The 20,140-nt window shown below is 42.0% G+C and overlaps 1 protein-coding gene across 1 annotated transcript; it reads left to right on the top strand.

Moving 5' to 3' along the window:
- The first annotated feature begins 275 nt into the window (after window positions 1–275).
- Window positions 276–19,539, top strand: GTPBP10 (GTP binding protein 10). Its single transcript, XM_006258929.4, has 10 exons — window positions 276–377; window positions 1,087–1,280; window positions 1,373–1,464; window positions 4,993–5,137; window positions 7,527–7,600; window positions 9,427–9,479; window positions 12,573–12,680; window positions 13,935–14,012; window positions 16,388–16,511; window positions 18,901–19,539. The coding sequence occupies exons 1-10, from the start codon at window positions 345–347 to the stop codon at window positions 19,101–19,103; spliced, it is 1,104 nt and encodes a 367-aa protein (XP_006258991.2). The 5' UTR covers window positions 276–344; the 3' UTR covers window positions 19,104–19,539.
- Window positions 19,540–20,140: the final 601 nt, after the last annotated feature.

The following is a 20,140-nucleotide window of genomic DNA, read 5'->3' as shown; positions in this document are numbered from 1 at the left end:
GTGCTTGTAAGGACTGTTTTTTCCTGAGAAAAATCCGTTGTGTTGAAAATACACCATGGCTGTGTATTGACATATTAGGAAAGACTTGTTAAGACAACACCTCCAAACAGCAAACGATCCGTTTCCCAGTTCCTACACCCGTTACTCCCATCACAGCCCCGCTGCTTGAACAACGATCTTGCACACTGAGCCCGAGACCGCGCCCGGGCCCGGGCCAGAGCAGACCGCCCAGGCCGGGGTGGGCCCAGGGGCGGTGCTAACCGGGTCCCGCCCCCTTCCGCCGTGATGCCACCGCGCGGGTCGGTTTCCGCCCCGCCCCGCCCCTCACGCGGCCCCGGCGCAGCATGGTGTGGGCAGGCCGCGCGCTGCTGCGGAAGGTCAGTGCGGGCTGGGCCGCGGCCTCGGGGGCTGGGCGTGAGGGAGCCGCGGGACGGTCTCCACTCCAGGCAGGTCTCTGTGGCCACGACATGGCGTGAGCCGCCCGAGGCGAAGCGGGCCGCGGGGGGTGGAGCGGGGCGGCCTCTGCCCGCGCGGCTCCGGCAGCACCGAGGTGTCTGGTCCCCAGCCCGGCTCCGCGGGGCTGCCCGCGCCAGGAAGCAATTTGCCCTGCCGCCCCAGGCCACAGAGGGGTCCGGAGCAGTGGGACAACAAGCCAGGATCACCTCTTGTGCCGCTGACGTGACCCCAGTTGTCTCCCTGCCCCGTGCGGGGCGCTGGACTCGGTGATGCTGCCAGGCCCTGTCCAGTCTTTGACTCTACGAGTCTCCTGTCAGGTGTCCACCCTGCAAGGCCTGGATTTGATGCCACATGCAACTGATGCAAATCAAACCTGCTGTCTGTTTTTAGCCCCGCATGCAGTACCAGGCAGTGATGAAAGCAAAGGTTTCCCTTAGTAGAAAGTGCAGAGCTCTCCTGGAGTGAGGGGGACTTGGTACTGGGGTCCTGAGCTGGTTATTGCCAGGATGATTCTTGTTATTAACCTTTTTATGTCCAGAGGCCGTGGAAACAGTCTCTGACAAAAGAGTGTGCAGTGTATGTTTAAGCAGTGATTAAAAGACTAATGAAAGAGTTCATGTTATTTGTCAGTATGGCAACTTCATAGATAATGTGAGAGTCCATGTGAAAGGAGGCACTGGCGGAATGGGCTACCCTCATTTCGGTGGAGAAGGAGGGAGAGGCGGTGACGTCTGGTTTGTAGCTAGAGAAAAAATTAACTTGAAGAGCATTAAAGCCCGATATCCCCACAAGCGGTTTGCGGCTGGAAGCGGAGCCAACAGTAGGTAAGGGTGTCACACATGGTTTGATGGAAATAGTTTTAATTTGGAGGAAAATACCCATTGTTTGCTTTTAACCCTGGTTTAACTTGTGATAGTGTCAGAGCACTGAAAGGTGATAAAGGAAAAGATTGCGAAGTTGATGTGCCTCTGGGAATTACAATCACCAGTGATGATGGAAAAAAGATTGGTAAGAACTTTCTATCCTCTTTTTAAAGCATCTGTATACAAGACGGGTGGCATCTAGAAATTAGTATCTAACAAAAATTTGGCATGCAGCTGACTAATGTTTCTTGTGAGCCGTTTAATCTTAAAAGACAAAACGGACAGATTTCTATGCTTAGACAAGTATGTTCAAGAGACAAAAAACACGTTGAGGAAACTCCCAATAACTGAGGATCCTTCCAGTAATGTAACTATTGGTCAATTTGTATCATTGGCTAGAGCAGTGTTTCCTAACCTCTTCCAGCCTAAGGTACGCTTACATTAATAAAAATTTTCTGCAGCACACCTGTTACAGATTTTCAGATGTTGTATACCATCGTTGGCACCAGAGGGGGTAGGGACAAGGAGTCCAGGGCATAGACAGTCTTTGCTGGTGTTAGATGCCAGTGTTAATGGGATGTTTCTGTGCCCTGCATGAGGCAGCCATCGGCACCACACTTTCTGGCGATGATGCCCCTGTTTTACTTGCCTGGGAGACTAGCAGCATGGCATAGAATCACAGCATCCTAGAGCCGAGGGGCTGGCAGGGACCTAGCCCAAGCCCTGCCTGTGCAAACCATTCCAGAAAAACTCCATGTGCAGAAGCTATGTCGTCACCTCTGACACAGCAGCGGGCATCACCCCTGGCATGTAAAGCAGGGGGACTACAACAGCCAGTGTTCTGCTGCTGCAAAGGTGGTGAATAGATGCTTGAGACACCCCAGGCAGAAGCCATACCCCACTGCAGAGGAAGGCAAACACCCGCCCCCTCCCCGCCCCCCCAGTCTGCACCAATCTGAGCAAGGGATAAAATTCCTTCCTGCCTGCAATACAGTGTTGGTCTGGCCCTAAGCACAGGGGCAAGACCCTCCAGCTAAGATGTTGCATGGCTGGTACCAGCAGGAGCATTGGCACAGGTCAGTCCAATCCCCACCCCCAGTGTGGCCTCTGGGAAGCACCCAATGGGTACCTCTGGCCTTACAGAGCCTAACATACCTCTGTAAGAGCCCTGGGTGGGGGGTGCTCAGTGTTGTATGGGACCTGCGTGGCCTCCCCACTTGCCCCACGCTACCCTGACTTGGGACGGGACCAGCCTGACTTGCATGTGCTGTGGCCCCTCAGCACCCAGCTTCTTGGTGGGGCCGGGCCTGGCAGCAGCTCCTTCCCCCTCCTCAGGTGATTCCCACTGGTCCCAGGCCTGCCTCCCCATGTGTTCACGTTGGAGCCACGCAGCAGCACTGTGCCTCCCAACCCCTGCCCAGGGGCGCCACCCCTCCACGGCCTAAGTCTGGATCCAGCTCTTTTGGGTTCACTGTGCGTCCAGGGCACGCAGAAGATCTGAATTAGATTCAGCTCCTTTGGATTCTTCCCTAGGCATTGGTGTGTGACAAGGAGCAAGTTCGAAGGAGTTGAGTCCGACTGAACTGAATCTGATTCGGGACTTTGATGCGGAACAAAGACTGGATCCAAATCAAATTCACTTCATTCGCATTCAGTTCTTGCAGCACACCAGGGAGCTTTTCATGGCACACTGGTTGAAAAGCACTGTGCTAGAGTACAAGAAAACGAATTAAAGGTTAAAACCAGGTTAGATTTACTCTGAGCCATTGATCTTTGGATAACTGTTGTTTATCTGCTACAAAACATGGTTAGAAGGATGAAGGTCCTTGCTGAATTTCTGCCTCTTGAGAGCTGTCTCAACTAAAGTTTAAGACTTACTGAAAAACAAGCACCTAAAATAGATTGTCATTCTCAAATTTGAAATATTTTGATTAATAAATTATAGATATGTCTAAAAACATTTCTAACATTGACATGTGTAGCTTTTCTTGTTCAAACAACATCCAGCTAACTTCTGCAGTTTTTATAACTTTTGCTATTATATACTTAGGCTAAGCACAGAAGTTGCATGTAGACCAGTTTAAGTGATTGGAAACTGGTTTAAACCTGTAACAGAACAGAAGCACATAAACCACTTTCAAAATCACCCAAATGGGCTTAAGATAAACCTGGTTGGATGTAGTATCAGACTTAACTGATACTACTCAAACCCTTTTATGGAACTTCTGTTCCAGATCCCTTCCCAGTCCATGTTAATTTGCATTCCTCCAGCATCCCAGGATACTTTGCAGCCCTGGCCTATGCTGCCTGCTCCATTGGAGCAGGGACTGCCTCACCCCTCTGCTCCGTAGCCTGCTTCCTGCCTGCATCTGTCAGCCCATAGGGGCAGGGGAACAGACTGCCAGATCCCCTTGGCCAGGGTCTACACAACACATGAGAGGAGGGAAAGCCCCTATGGTGGGTGCTTTTCAGATCGTGGCAGCCCTCTCCCCCTTCCCAGGTGCTGATTGCTTCAGCTGCTGCCACAAGAGAGGAAGAAGGAGTCCTCCAGGCTGGGTGCCTGCCCATGTAGCCTAGTGTGGGGTCACTGGGGAGCCCCTGTCTTGGGGGGCTTCCCCTTGCCCCAGCCCAGAGTAGCCCCAGGGAGCTGAGAGGAATTCTTCCCCTCCCAAACCTTGCCTTAACCTTTGCTGGTCTCAGGCAGCTTCAGGAAGCAGAGGGAAATTCTCTTGTTCCTCTGCAGCCAGTTTTCCCTTTGCTGCGAGTCTCAGGCTAACCTAATGCAGGGGAGCAAAGGAATTTCCCTCTGCTTCCTGGACTATCCATGAGACTCCAGCAGCTAAGGCAAAGGGCAGGGACTCCCCAGTGCCCCCATGCTGGACTGCAGGGACAGGCACCTGGCTGGGAGGACTGCTTCTCCCTCTCTCCTGTGGCAGCGGCTGAAGCAGTCAGCAGCAGGGAAAGGAAAAGGGTGGGATTCCTTTCAGCTCCCCAGGGCTGCCTGGGCTGGGGAACCCAGACTGGGAGAGAGCTCCTGAGGAGGAGGCTCCCCCAAGGTGGGTCAGCACCTGGACAGGGGGCTCCTCAACCCCCTTTGGGGAGACAGCAGGGGGTTGGAAGCATGTACCAGAGGAGCCAGTTGTGGACACTTGGCTGGGCTGGCAATGGCCAGCAGGCTGAGAGAGATGCTCGAGAGCTTCCTGCCTACTGGCCTGCGTCAGTGCAAACCTCCCCCTGCCTTTCCCAATTAAAAACTGAATGTCAGTTCAGCAGGTTAGCAGTTCAACCTGTGCAGCTTGGAGGAAGCTGCCTAGTTTGAATCAATTCAGCCTCAAGCTTTTTGACCATCTGTAAAGTAATATTTTGGAAGAGATCGTATTTTAAGCATACAGCTGAGTAGCAGGTGTTTCCAAAATACCATACTATTTAAGACTTTTCAAGGGGTACTAGCTTTAAAGTGAAACTTAACCTAGTAGAATTTAGTGCTGAGAATTTGAATTTTTGTTGCACGCTTTTTTTCTGATTTAAAAAAAAATACATGCACCATGACCCTGTACAAGGGGGCTTATATGGAAGCCTTGTAGAATTTCTCTTAGCAGATTTACTTACCAATCACGATTTGTAACTGTTGCAGAAGAGCTGTGTTGTTTTCTGACTGGTGACTTTTTTTCAGGAGAACTTAATAAAGCAGGAGACAGATTATTGGTAGCTCGTGGTGGTCTTGGTGGTGATTTGGTTACGAACTTCCTGCCTTCCAAAGGCCAGAAACGAATTGTTCATCTTGATCTCAAACTTATAGCAGATGTTGGCTTAGTTGGGTGAGTACTGTAGTTTTTGACCGTGTCTGAGAATTAAACACTTAGAATCAAAGGAGGTTGCAAAGAAGTTTTTAAATTTAGGGAACGGGTGACAGTATGGCTAAGTCTTACTATTTAATATTTTAAGAATTCATCATTAGGTGTCATGCTTGCTTGGTTTGGTTTTTTGGGGGTGTTTTCTACAAACATAAATTTTACAGTTATTGTGGCTTGGTCATAATGGTTTGAATAGTAACTAGGCTTAATACATTGGTTTGAATCCAGGTCTAGTTGTTGTTAGTGACAGTGCTAACAAGTGACTGTTCGGGGGGGGGGGGGGGGTGTATACAGGTGCAAATGGAATTGTGACTCTCAGTCCAAGCACTTTGATAGGAGAATAGGAAAGCTTGGGGTTTCTTATGTTTTTAGTCTGGTACTTCTTACTGCGACTAATTAAAAGACAACATTTTTAAATTTGTTTCTTAAGGCAAACCCAAGAAGTGTTTAACACAGTAAAAGTATGCTAGTACTGTTTATTTACCATAAATTAGTTGTGTTCTATTTTCTGTTTACAATGATTTGCCTGGAAAATTTGAAGGATGCATTTTCTGAAAAGCACTTTTAACTTAAAATGGGCCAATCCATTTACTTTTGATGCTTGGAAACTTAAATATAGGCTGGTGGTTTTACTTTGGGTTATGTGATAGTATCGCACATGGAAATGTTTCTTTTGTACTTACATTTTGTAACAGTGGTTGTGGGGGGTTTTTCTGTTAAAACCTAATTTTAAATTGTATTTTGAGTTGCTAGTTTCCCTTTAAAAGCATAGAAAGAATCAGTGAGTTTTCTATTCTGTTATCTTGCCCAGATTGAGTCAACCTCAGATATTCTGTTAGTGCTTGTACTTTGATCTTTTTTGAGTTTGTTACTCTTAGTTGTTAATATAATAAAGTGGTTTGCCATTAGATCAGACTAAAAAAAATCATGTTGTTTTGAGAGAAGATTGTCAGGGCTGGGTACAGATTGTGATGTATAAGAGAGGTTGAAATTTTAACTTCAAAGAGATTATATTTTTCCTCTGGAAACCATACCACTTTCTGGAAGAAATGGAAAGAGTGACATTTTGTCATGTCTCTTGGGGTTCTTCCAACATTGGAAAACATTATTATTATTATTTATTTGCTTTTTAGAATCAAATCCTGTCCTATCCAGATGGTCAGAGCAGCTTTAAATAAACCAGCATCTTACAGATAGGATTCCCTCAAACAATACCCCAAAACCCAAGAACTCCAGTTTTTCCTGCTCCCTACCACCTCCCCTCTAGTGCCCCCAAATATCTGTACTTAGCTTATGAGTTAGATTATTTTCTGGGAGAGGCAAGGATTTCTCAGAGCAGTATCTTTTATTGGACCAACTACATAGTTGGTCTAAAGTTAAACAAGCTTTCGAATGCAGACATTCTTCATCAAGCCAGTGATCAGCGACTTGATGCAGAATGCTTTGCATTTGAAAGATTGTCTAATTTTGGACAAACTATGTAGCTGAGTTAATAAAAGATATGGCCCTAAGAAATCCTTACCTCTCACAGAATATCTGGGCCATCATGCTTACAACATCACTCTTACACTACTGTTATTTTCTAATTCATTCATTGTTAACAGAATTAAGTTAGTTCTGATTTCAAGATGCTTATGAATTTTGTCATCTTCAGATTATGGGCTTGATTACTCCAGTACTCCCTTACTAAAAGCAATAGTAGCTCAGGTCTAATCAAAGGTGGTATTTGATTTATAGGTTCTTTTTATTGCTGAAGTGTTCATCTGTCAGTGGTTCTACATTGAATTTTCAGGGTTTTTAGCTAGACAGAACAACATTTTATTAAAAAAAATAGCAACAGGATGTAGAAATTGGACACACAAACCTAGAATCTCTCATACTCTCTTTCTTCCAAGTTACATTGGTGAAACTTCCTTTATAGTTATTACATCTAGAATGGAATATTCTCTTATGATTTTCCCTACAGGTGTAAGAAACAGTGGTTAAAATAATATTCTAATATCACTCCATAATTTAAATTTACCGTAAACAAGTTCATTTCTCAGATTTCAGGAAGTCTTATTTTGTCTGTGCTGTGCATAAATTGTAATTGGTTCAAATTAAAAAAAAAAAAAAAAAGCATGTAAAATTCTAGTATGGTAAATGCAGTAGGCACTACCAATAGTTATCATCTCAAAGGGCTTTGCTGTCTAAACAGTATTGACTTTAGATAAGAATTGGAGATCTTTACTTTAGGCATTCAGGAGTACAGAAAAATGAGAAAAGTTTGTTTTATTAATTTGATGCATCAGTGCATATATTAAGGTATAACATATAGCGAATAACTATTTATAAATATGAACTTTCCTTCTAGATTTCCAAATGCAGGAAAATCCTCCTTGTTAAGCAAGATTTCTCATGCCAAACCTCAGATTGCAGATTATGCATGTAAGTACAGTCTGTTTCATTGCTTTTATGTTGGTCAAGAACATACGGCGTTTCTTATGACTTGATTGCACACTTTCAAAAATAAAAGAGGAGTGGGGGGGAGGTTTCCAAAGGTATAGGAATACATGTGTTGCCTATCAAGGATAAGGAAATTTTAAAGTAATAAAAGTGTCATAGAGTTATAGCTTAGGGCACGTCTGTGGTTCTAGGCAGCAATAGAATAGCTAGAGGTGGTTGAAGAGGGGCCAGGTAGCAGGGGGGACAGGGGAATTGGTGGGAAGAAGTAGCACAGAATGGAGGCAAGGGTTCACCAAGATAGACTCACCTATGCTGCTGCTCCAGGAGTTACAGGCTTCAGCTTTGTGGACTGGATCAAGGATCCAGACAGTGATATATTGGGGCTCTTGGATCCTGGTGGCTATGTGCTCAGGAAAAAGAGAGAGCAGAGACAGCCCCCACGAACAAATTATGAATTTTATATCTTTGCTAATCATGGCACTTAATTTCTTGGCTGCCGGGACTCTAGGGCCCTCTTGCCTCTACCCCCTGGGACCCAGACACCAGCCAGAGACCATAACTGCAGAGTGCACAGATCTTACCAGATATGGCTCTGGTCCTTTCCCCACCCATCAGTGCCCAGGGCAATGAAGAAGCTTGCTATATAACACCAGACTGAGACACCCACATGTACTAACTCCTAACTGGAAGCAGCATAGCCCTGTACAGTCAACTCCCTCTTTTTCCATAAGCATTGCATGTGGAAGTAGAGTTGCCACTGGTAAATCATGCAGTAAAACAACACTTGTCTTCCATTACACTCCAGTACCTCCAAAAGTTGTATTTATTTGTCAGATCATATTGCTGTCAGTTTTGTTGGAGAATTTCCATTAAGCACTAGTAAGATGTTTAAGCAAATGCAGTAGTGCCTGCCTGCTGCTGCTTCTCCCTGTCTGCTTACCACTCATCAAATATGAAGGAAACAGGCAGAATAATTTACCATCTAACATGACTTCCATGTGGGATTATAAAACCTTCTTCTGCCAGTCATATGGATGGGACTAATTGGTGTCAAGGGGGCCAGTCCCATTATTTCACAACCCCCCTCCACCCCCCACTCCAAACTAGTCAAAGCCTTTAAAAACTGGTAAACTATGTGCATGGTGACCTTACCTGCAAGACTTTACTGGGGGGGGGGATAACAGTTTTGTAAATCCAAAAACTGCAGATTTGTTATCTTGCATCCATTTCTTTTACCTTTCAATTCCAGTCTCATCGGTTTTTGGACCCAGTCTTCATTTTAGTTCCATCTGCCTTTTTAAACGTCAGTTCTATCCAACTAAGAAAAGACAGCAACAAAAACAAGCAGAATTGCTGTGAGATACTGTACCTCACATTTTGTATTTATACATCAGTGTCCTGTAAGCTCTTTGCAATCCTTAAAAGCTTGGTGGAAGCAGTGTGAATGGCTGTAAACACCGTGGCTGCATTTTACCACTGACCTCTCAAAATTGACGGCAGCAAAAGGGAGACGGAAGAAAAAAAGGATAGTCACCATGAAAAGAATGGGGGAAAAGTTGTTGGATTAAAACTTTAAAAAGTGGCATTAATTATTAACAGTATTTTGGTTCATATTTGAGCCTTCATATCTGTTACTGAGCAGCAAAAATCGCTACAATGTCATTTTATCTTTCATTGTACAATAATTAAACTAGGGAAAATGTCACAGGAATAAGAGTAATTGATTCCAATAAATAAGGCATGAAGATTTTGTATTAAAAACTGAATGTTTTGTTTTGTTTTTTGTTTTTTTTTACTTCCTGCTCCAGTTACAACAATAAAACCTGAACTTGGAAAGATTATGTATCCAGATTTTAAACAGGTTAGTATAGAAAGTCCCTTTCTAGATGTTATACATAGCGTATAACTGACTAGTTAAATGTCTGTAGTGCTCCAAACCTATCAGTTGTTCTACTGTAGTGGAACCTAATTCTGGAACATAACCTTAAATTAACTGGGTTTTTTTTTTCCCTTTTCTTGCCAGAGAAAATTCTTGTAGTTTTTAACTGTGTGAAATTAGGAACTATTTTTCCCCCTCCCCAATAGACTTCTGATTCTTTCTGTTTACAAAGTGTTAGAATTTACTAATAGTCTAGCATCTAAATCCAGTCAGCCTTCCTGTTCCACCTGCACATCTAACAAATGAGTGCTTTTAAGTTGCTCAGTATGTACTAGGAATATATTACCAACCCAGAGTCTGAAAAAAAGAAAACTAAAAAATCTGTCCTGAGTTTGGGTTTCTTTAGAAAACAGCAGAAATATATGGGTTTGCTTTCAATATAAAACTAATAGTTTCTGTAGTATTTTGCCCTAGAAATTTGAAGTAACACTTCTTGACATTTTTGTTGAATAAAAATAAAAGGAAAGATTTTTTTTTTTTTTACCTCGCAGCCTTGTATAATCAGAGGAGAAAAACTTGCTACATACTACACATCTGAGTATCTGAACACTAGTGCCTTATTTCCCTGTATTAAAATCAGTGTAACATCACTTACATTTGCTATCCTTGTATATTCCTTGTCCTGCAAGGAATTTCCAGTGATCTCAGGAGAATGTTCAGGATCAGACCATAGATAATTTGACAATGACACCCAAGGGGTATGTGTGACTCTTGCATCTCCATATGTTTTTTTTATAGTAAGATAAGATTTGTCTAAAATATTATATAGAATGTCTGTTCACACATGTTTGGGTTTTGTATGTTAGAGAAATGCTAGGAAAGTAGAGAATTTTGATTTTGGGTGGTTTGGTTGCATGAAATATAAAACTGAAGCAGGTGTAGAGGAAACCATCTTACTTCAAGCAAAATGTGATTGTTTGTATCTTTTTTTCATATGCTACTGTTAATATTTAAAAGGTAGTATTTTTCTGATTGACCTAAAGAAAACCTTTATGCTATTCCTATGGAACTTGTTAATCCTAAATAGCTGATGAATGGGTGGTGGGAGTTTGACATCATGACTAACCACTTCATTTGTTTGTTTTCTTGTGCATTGATTAAAATACTTTAGAAAACTGAGGTAATCAGGCCAACATCCCTGCCCAAGATTTTGAAGGTGTGTAGGAATTCAATGCATTCCCTAAATTGGGACTATTTAAATCCGATGGGCTCTCAAAGCTGTGAATGGGAGCTAGGGTCTACCCTTCATGTGCACAACTCACAATAGGAATTAATCGTAAAATGTGTCCCATAATTGAAAGAGAAAATTGGCAACTTCTAAAAAGAGGAGAAATCTGAAACAGCCTAGACTTTTGCAACAGATAACAGAATAGTTTTTAACCCTGGAAAAAAGGGGCCTTCTGGAAATCAGTAACCATTACTGTCTGGCATATCTTTCTCCACTGAATACCCAGGGACAGCTTTTATTACCCAAAACTGTCTTATCACTAAATTCAGCAGGAACTTCTCATTAATTCTGTAATTTTTTCCATTTTTCTAAAACTGTGATACAGCGCTAATTCCTGTTTCTTTTCACTCACAGATGCTCAGTTGGTCTCTACATACCTTTATTCCTACCATAGTTTAAATACATAGATTATGTAAATAAATATATACAAATACATAGTTAATGTCTCTACTGGCCAGAGGCTAGCCTGATGGATGAGCAGGAGTTTGCTCACCAGCAAAGTGCCTCATAGAAGGCCAGTCCCATAGTTCTGGGGTTGGGGAGAGAGTAGGATGTTGAGAGTCCTAGCATATATTAGCCTTGGGACCTTCTCAATGTTCAGCCCTTAAATCAGCCTTTGGGTTTGTCTATATTGCAAAGCATCTGCTAGCAGACAGCTGTTGCTACAGGGGAACGCACCAGAGCTTGTTTCCTCGTGCACAGGCAGAAGTGGTTCCACTACAGTAGCTGAATTGTCAAGGACCCCACTGCATTTTGGTAGGCATCAGCTGTTCAAGCAGGCTGCAGCTGCTGGTAGAAAATCTGGGCATATCTACCTGTGTTTTCTAGCAGGGTTCCCATGGCAGGAGAATTGTATCACTTACAGAGTAGATATTGCTCTCCTGCCAGAATGAGAGCTCTCCTCTCGTAGGGATCTGTGTGCACTTACAGTGGATATATTTGCAGTTTGGCTGACAGAACTTACATTTTGCCGGCAAAACTACTGTAGCCCAGGCCTCTGGCTAATAAGGGTCGAGTAGTTTTGCAGCCCCTGTATTCCTGACTTCTGGACTGGAAGACGAATCTTTTGCTTCCTCTGCTTGCTTATTCCCATTCTAGAGCCCTGTAACTGAACTGTTTTCCAGATGGTGGGTAGTGGAGGGGTCATTTATCTCCTGCCTATCTAAGACAACAGACAAAAGAGCATCTGGCACTTATTTCTGATGGAGCTTGAAATTTTCTCAAGCAGCAGTAGTGTGAAAATGATAAGATTCTTGTCTGCTTTGACACTTAACTGAACAGTTCATTTTATCTTGAGAAAAAAATGAGTTTGCCCACAGACCCAGGAGGACAGTTCTGTCTAAATTCACATTTAGAAAAGTATCTCTGCAACTGTAAGGAACATGCTTTGTTTTCTAGTCCAGTAGCATTTTAAGTCCAGTCTGGACTAGTGGCCTAATCTTCCCAGTTTCTAGAGAGCTTCTCTTCTCTAGTGATAAATGAATTTTGCAAGACCTTGCTGAAATATTAATACTTCATTTTCTAAGTTGCTGAGAAGTAGCATCAGAAGTGATGTTTCTGCCATTTCTTTGTCTAAATTAGACTTATTTTAAATGTGTTGCAAAGGCTTGTAGATATTGCCAGTGAATAAGGAATAAATAGCTGAAAAAGTGTTGTCTCAGAGGTATTTGTGGGATACCTATTTTGTTTTTTCTCGTGAATATAGATATGTCTGGAGTGTTGACCATTTAAAAAATCTTACTGGGTACTGTTTTCCCTCTGAGTATCTTCACTTTTTGTATTCCTAGATCTCAGTAGCTGATCTTCCAGGATTGATTGAAGGTGCTCATGCAAACAGAGGAATGGGTCATAAATTTCTCAAGCATATAGAAAGAACTAAACAACTTCTCTTTGTTGTAAGTAAATATATTAATGTCAACGGCTGCTTGAATTTAGCTTGTGAATCTGTTTAACCATTTCTCCGTATTTAGCCTACCTGCTCTTTTTGGCACTGGTAAGGATTCACTTAGAGTAAGCATCCAATTTTGCACCCCATGTTTCAAGAAGAATGTGGAAAGAGTCCAGGGGAGAGCAACACAAACTATTAGATACCTGGAAAGTATGATTTATGAGGAAAGGCTGAAAGAGCTAGGATTATTTGGTCTGGAGAAGAGTTGGGGGAGGGGAGGGAGATTTGATAAATCTTCAACTACCTGAGGGACAGTTATGGAGAGGATGAAGATAGCCTTTTCTCTGTGGCTGTAGGGGATAGAACTAGGAGCAATGATGTTAAAGTGAAGCAGAGGAAATTTAGATTGGCGATTTAGAAAGAACTTTCTGATTTTGAGGGTGGTCAGTTATTGGAACAGCCTACCTAAAGAGGTTGCAGAATCTCTGTCCCTGGACATTTTCAAGAACTGGTTAGATATACACTTGGCTCAGATAGTTTGTTTTAGGGATGATCTTCTTGAGCAGGGGCTGGACTAGGGGACTTTATGAAGTCCCTTTCAGACTTATTGTCTTATCCTATAAAACTTATGATCCTGCAAGACTAAATGTGATGATTCTCAACCAGGATGCAGCACTGCCACAGGCTGTGCTGTGTAGTTTTAGCACTGTTGGATGTGCAAGCATGATTCACAAGATAAACCCAGAGATTTCAAATACAGATCTCTAAAATTAAAATGATTTTGACCTGTTGTGGTCTTTCTGAGTTCTTTGCAGCAGGAAAACTTCTCTGTTGTTTTTCTACAGTCAAAAAACAATAGAAAAATAAGACGTAGCATTTTGTGAAGGCACCTTGCATCTAATGAGAGATGCCTTGAATCTAAAAATGGTTGGGAACCACAGTCTTAATGTAACCAGATTTCAGGGAAAAAAATATTTCTTGCTGTTCTTGTGGTTTATGGTAAACATATAATTTAACACAGTGTGTGTTATGGAAATCTAAATAAACTGATGGATATTAATGTAATGAAGGCTGTTACAAGTTTATTAAGGATTGCAGAGGGCTGCACTTAACCCCAATGACCCAGATGGTCCCTTCTTCTCCTATGTTTCTTTTTTGCATTAAGATTCCTATAAAAAAGTATTCTTGGGCCTGGGTTTTTTAGACAATGGTAGGGCTTGTGGGGAGGTAGTTCCTCATGTTACTTTATCTTTCTTTTTAGGTTGATGTCTCTGGCTTTCAGCTCTCTCTTAAAACTATGTTCAGAACAGCTTTTGAAACTATTCTGCTTCTTACAAAGGTAATTTCTTATCTCCATAAATAGTAATGGTGTACCCTGCCAAGGAAGAGTACTGGATACTTCTTGTTTGAAATCTTAAAGCTAGGGGCAGATATTACACACAAACCGGTTTAAGTGATCAGAAACTGGTTTTAGCCTGTAACAGAACAGATGTTCAGTGCATATAAACCAGTCTGAGAATAGCTGAAACTGGTTTGAGATAAACCTGGTTGAATGTGGTATCAAACTTAACTGATTTGGCTCAAACCGGTTTATTCAGTGTCTGTCCAAGACCCTTGCTGGTTTAAGATAAACCAGACACCCCCAGCATCCTGGCAGGGCTGGCCCCTTCCCTCTGCTCCCTGGCTGCAGCTCCAGAGACTGTGGGCTGCTTCCCCCCTCCCCTCACCACTCCCTGCTAAGCAGGAATTCCCCCCTCCCCTCTGCCCTGCTGAGGAGGTGTCTGTGTAGTAGCTAGTAGACCATATGCTGGCTACTGTCCATGCTGAATCAACAGGTAGTTGGTAATGTCCCTCTGTTGTTTTCTTAATTGGATGATAAACACTATTATCAATTCCCTGCTGGGCTAATCAAAGCTCTTGCCTGAACCTAGCCACAGCCTCTCAGCTCCATGCTGTGGAAGGAAGGGAGGGGGTACTCTAGCACCCTTGGGCTTCTTGTCTGAGCCACCGCAGGTATGTGCCTGCATTTCTGGGATGTCTGTCCGGTTACAAAACTGATTTAGCCTAGCCAGGTTAAACTAACCTGCAAAGATTGGTTAGGCTCAGGGTTTTTGAATGTCTGTCCCTAGCCTAAATGTTTATTAGGTGGCCGCTGGGTTAGAAGATATAAATGAAGGCCAGCTAACAAGTAGCTGGATTTTTTTGGACTGATTAATCCTTTTTGCTAGCAACTTTAAAAGGTTTGGAGCAATTCAGGTGTGCTTTAGACCAGTGTTTTTCAACCCGTGGTTCACAAAAATATATGAAAGGGTCGTGAACAAACTTGAAAAATGGTTTCTTTTTTAAAGGAGAAAAAAGTGGGAAATCATTGCTTTTCCCTTTCAGGCTGGCAGAGTTCTAGCCTGCAAGGGGCTGCTTGAGGACCTCTATAACCCACACAAACCGCCCTGCCCCCCACACTTCAGGGCTGGAGCCTGGGTCTGGGGGGCAGTGGGCCAGAAATGAGGGCCACTAGGTTGGGACTGGCCATTGATGTTTACAAATGGGTCCTGCTGTAAAAAAGGTTGAGAATCATTGCTTTAGACACAATTGCTTCCTTACTTTCTATTATATGAAGTGATGCTGTGAAGTCAAGCTGAAATAAAAAAATTGCACGTTTTCAGTCGCATACATGACTTAGTTTTCTGAGGAATGGAAATGAGTATACTACTAAATCCTAGGCTTCAGCTCCATTAGGTCACAAAGTTGGTCCCAAGAGCCTGTTCGGTCTTCAGCTTTGCAGAAACATTTCCCTGTTGGGGACTAGTTCTGAATCTCATGCCTTATGCTGTTATGGGTTTTCATCATCACATGTGATTTTTAAATAATATATTTAAAGATGATGTTGAGCTTGTACTGATTTTTGTTTCTCAAGTCCTGTAACTTGTTTTCTGCGTTAGCGTATGCTAATATATATTTCCTTGCTGTGTGATTTGCATTTTTATTATTTTTGGTATGAGCCACAGAAGAGGGTCGTATACATTTTCAAATGTAAGAATATAGAAGATAGTCAAAAGTTTCCCTTCTTAAAAAAGTTGTCGTAGACTTTGTCTGCTGAAAGTTTTCTGAACTGTAACAAAATAGGAATAAATGTTTTATGTGTGTCCTAATGCAGATATGAATAAAAAGAACAAAGCTGTCCATCATCATTATGAGAAATGAGTCAGAATTGTATATGATGCATACCTACAGTGAATGCATGTAAACAAGGTGAGCGTGTCTACACAAGCAATTAATGTGACTGAATATACTCCAGCTTACTTTGAGCCAGAGTAAAGTAATTCCAATGTCACCGTCTACACATGCACTTAAGCACAGTAATTTATTATGCTGCCAGATAGTCTCATCAGTTACAAGTAGTATCTGGCAGCCCAGCAAATTAGTCTACTACACCCTAATTGCCACGCCTGTGTAGACAGTGACACTTTACTTCACAGCAAGTTAATCTGCTGCACAATAAAGGTTCTCATGTAGACATGCCCACTGAGTTTCAGTGAACATTTGGTTCTTTTATCAAACCACTCATGTGCTTCAGGTCAATGTACTAAAGTAAATTTCACTGCCTTGTCAATAGTATGATGTCCTTTCAGTTGATTGGGAGGGAGAAAAGAAAACTAAAAAGTACTTTTAAAGTGAAAAAAAATCTTACAAATGCAAATTAACCTTTACTTTAAGGAGCTAGAGTTATATGATGAGACACTTCAGACAAAGCCTGCTCTTCTTGCTGTGAATAAAATGGACTTGCCTAATGCACAGGATAACCTGCATGAATTTATGAAACAGTTACAGAAGCCTCAAGGTAAACTAAACTAATACACTGCAGCTTTTTTTTTTTTAAGTGACCCACTATATATTATAAACAAGTTGATTGTAAGTATTTTCAGAAGTATCTGCTACCTGGTGATAAGCTGAGTAGTAGAATAGGCAAACAGAGTCTTTAATTAAATTGATTTAAATATTACAGAAAAATAATGTTGCTCAGTTTACACCTTTGCTAATTAACAACTTCCGATGACAAGGAGATTATTTAAATAGCACAAATGGAAATATATTTTATTAGGGGCTGACTCATTAATTTTATACAAACAAAAAGTAAGTGTCCTTGGCAACTTTCCTTCCTTCCTTCTGCCTTCCCTTTGGGATCACAAAACAGCAGAATACACTGATATTTCTCAAACCAAGTGACCAAGAAACAAATGTAGGTAGGGGAGGGAGGTGAGTGTTGGAAAGCAAAAGACCCAGAAGTTTGGAGAGGGTTTTTTTTGTCCTGAGATTCTCTATAAACCAATGCAAACCAGTTCCTCATCAGTCCTTGGAAGGTGTCAATTAGACAAAACAGTAACACTGAAAAAGATTTCTTCATTTAAGGAGAGAATGGTGCCCACTACCTCATAAACTAATACCTTCCCCCCTCTGATATATACTGCATATATTACACAGTAACAACATTAAGAAGTTCTTTTTGCCTGCCTTTAGATATTTCTGGGATGTCTAGTTAGAACCTGAGTACAAGTGTTCAGAAGCAATACATAAACTAGAAAACATTACACAATTCAATAAATGCTATCAATACACTGACACAACTGCAGTATGTGCTAAATCCATATACAATTTTGATTGTCTAGTACATAAAAAAAACCTGTGTAAGCACAAGTAAACCTCACATACCACAAAAATGTGTATTTTATTCACTGAACATATATTTATAAGTGACAACAGTTGTATGGAAAGAAATACGTTCATATAGATGTACAGTGGAATCCTGATGTGAGCTCCACAAACAGAGGAAAAGTCGTTGTCCTCTCTGTCTGTTTAGGAAGGGTAAAAGGAACCTAAATGCTCAGTTTTTTTGGAGGAGAACACCCCCCCCCCCCCCCCCCCCCGGGCACAGACAGCTCCTAAGGATCTGCTTGAAATCCCTGTTACATAGGGATCATCATGTAGTCAGGGTTGGGTTACCCTCCTGTGGAGATTTGGGCAGCTACTTATAAGCTTGCTGTGTCTTCAGCCTTCATGGGTGTTAGGCTGGAGTGGGATGACAACATCCTAGCAGATCAACCTTGAATTGGGAGAGCACAAGGGTGGCTTCTGACTTCCTTAGTCCCTCCGTGTCCTTTGTGCTCAGAAGCAAAGATCAGAATCATATCCTGAGGGGAAAAAAACATACTTTTAATGCAAAGATATAACTGCAGTTACTAGAACTTCTAGGGCATTCCTGTCCTTCTTAAATTTGATATATTTTAAAATAAATATTTTACATGTGTATATATTGCAGTTGCAGGGGCATGTCTATATGTTCATTAATGTGTTTTAGGTAATGTGCATTAGATCTAGTACTAGATCCATTGTGAGATACGAGAAGAATGCACATTAGCCTATTTTAATGCACATTGGCTGAAGAGCATGGTTTTTTGTGATGCTTTAATGTGCATTAAAATACAGACAGTCCTCGGACTTACGACACAATTGGTTCCTTAAAACCATGTCCTAAGTCAAAATGTTGTGACTCTGAACCGATTTTCCCATAAGAAAAATTTTATAAATGGGGGGTTGGTTCCTGAACCAAGGCCCGATACCGTATTTTCACCAAAAATAACCCAGAATTTTGTGCTCAATCAATTATAGATGAGTAGTATAGCTACATTAGTCTATTTATATTGTAAATAGGAGTCATGGATTTGGAAGGACTTCTATGAGGTGATTTTGCTGGACTTTTTGAAAGGCTCCTGGTTGGACTTTTTGAAGGGTTCTTGGCTGGAGTCTTCTCAAGAGTCTTGGCTGCAGGTTTTTCTGGAGTCTTGTCTGCTTTCTTAAAGACAGTGTCCAAGGAGGTTTGAACAGATGTTCTCCAGGGAGATGGGCAACACAGCGAACTTGCTCTCTGGCGTGGCGTGGCGTGGCGTCAGATCAAGCATCGTAAAGTTGAAACTGATGTCAGAAAGACAAAACTGTGTCAATTTATAAATGTCGTAAGCGCTGTTCATTGCAAGTCAAAACGTCTTAAGTTGAGGACTGCCTGTAGGCTAGTGTTAATTAAAGCACACATGTAGACGTGCCCCCTTGTGAACAGCTTTATGCTCATTTAGCCTACAATATCCATCTAAAGTCCAGTTAGTGAAGATTTTTGCTTTATAGTTTAAAGAAATACTGTGCACTAACCATAAGTGTTGGGGTTTGTTTTTTTTAAGACTTTTTCCACTTGCTGCAGAAAGAGATGATTCCACAGAGCACCATAGAGTTTAAAGATATAATCCCGGTCTCAACACTTACTGGAGAAGGAATTGAGGAACTGAAAACCTGTATAAAAAACTCACTAGATGAAGAAAATGAGAAAGAGAATGAAGACTATCACAAAAAGAAACTTTGCATTTTGCAGGCTTTGGAAGTATAGCAAATAATTAAATGCTGGAATTCATTCTTGGGTGGATGCTGGCTTAATTTTTGGACTTCTGATTGGATGCCAAATCTATATGTTGACGAGTGTACTCGGCCATCATGAAATGGAACTTGACTTCATTGTTCCCTGAACCTGTGCCAGTATGGTTTGAACTCTTACCCTGTCATAAAAGCAAACCTGAAAAGTCTAACCTGGCACATGTATTGTGAGGATTACATTTAATTTTAAAACATTTCCTAACATTGTGAAGGTTTTAATAATATAGTACAGTAATATATAGTGAATTTTCTTAGAAACAAATGCATAATTCTTCATACACATGGTCTTGTTTTTTTTCTTAATCATAATGAGTACTTACAAGATTCTTGCACACTCAAGCTTTGATGGAGACTTCTTAAAATAAAGGCATTGTTTGGCCTATGGACTAAGATACAGCAATCACTATTCATTTAGCATTAAGAAACAAATGAGGTTTTTTCCTAAAGCATTTTAGCTTTAGAAGTTAAGTGCAGGATGATGACTTATGCCCTGTATGCCTGTCAAAGCACCTATGCTTTGGTTTCCTATTTTATGATTGCTAATTCTCTTTCAGAAGTGGAGAATCTGCAAATCTGATTCAGTGCAGAACATCTAAATACTAAAGGGATATTAATATATTTTTAAAATGTTTCCTAGATGAAGTATAGGGTTATGACCCCAGATCATTTCATTCCATCTCCTCTCTACCCTGTTGACAAGGTCAGCTCAACTGTCAGCCTGTGAGGGATTCAGTTGCAGCCTTGGTCTCCCACTTAGGTGCCACTGCCCCCCATTGCTCTAGCTGCAGAAGCAGCTGGGGTCTCCAGGCTCTCTCTCCCTGTGGCTTCCCCTACCTTGCTCAGGGGATGTGGCAGTGTAGCATGGCACAGCCTGTGGTGATGTGGGAGCCTGTGGCCTGGGGTGCCCAAGAAGCACAGCACAGTGGAAGAGCCCACGGCCAGGGAGCTGAGTTGAGATGGAGTGCCTGGGCACACAGTGCCTCAGGGAAGAGT

The sequence above is a fragment of the Alligator mississippiensis genome, chromosome 5 (assembly GCF_030867095.1).
Source record: "Alligator mississippiensis isolate rAllMis1 chromosome 5, rAllMis1, whole genome shotgun sequence".
In the NCBI taxonomy this organism is placed as follows: Eukaryota; Metazoa; Chordata; order Crocodylia; family Alligatoridae; genus Alligator; species Alligator mississippiensis.
Note: the sequence above shows the minus strand (reverse complement) of the source record. Positions and strands in the feature narration are given on the sequence as shown.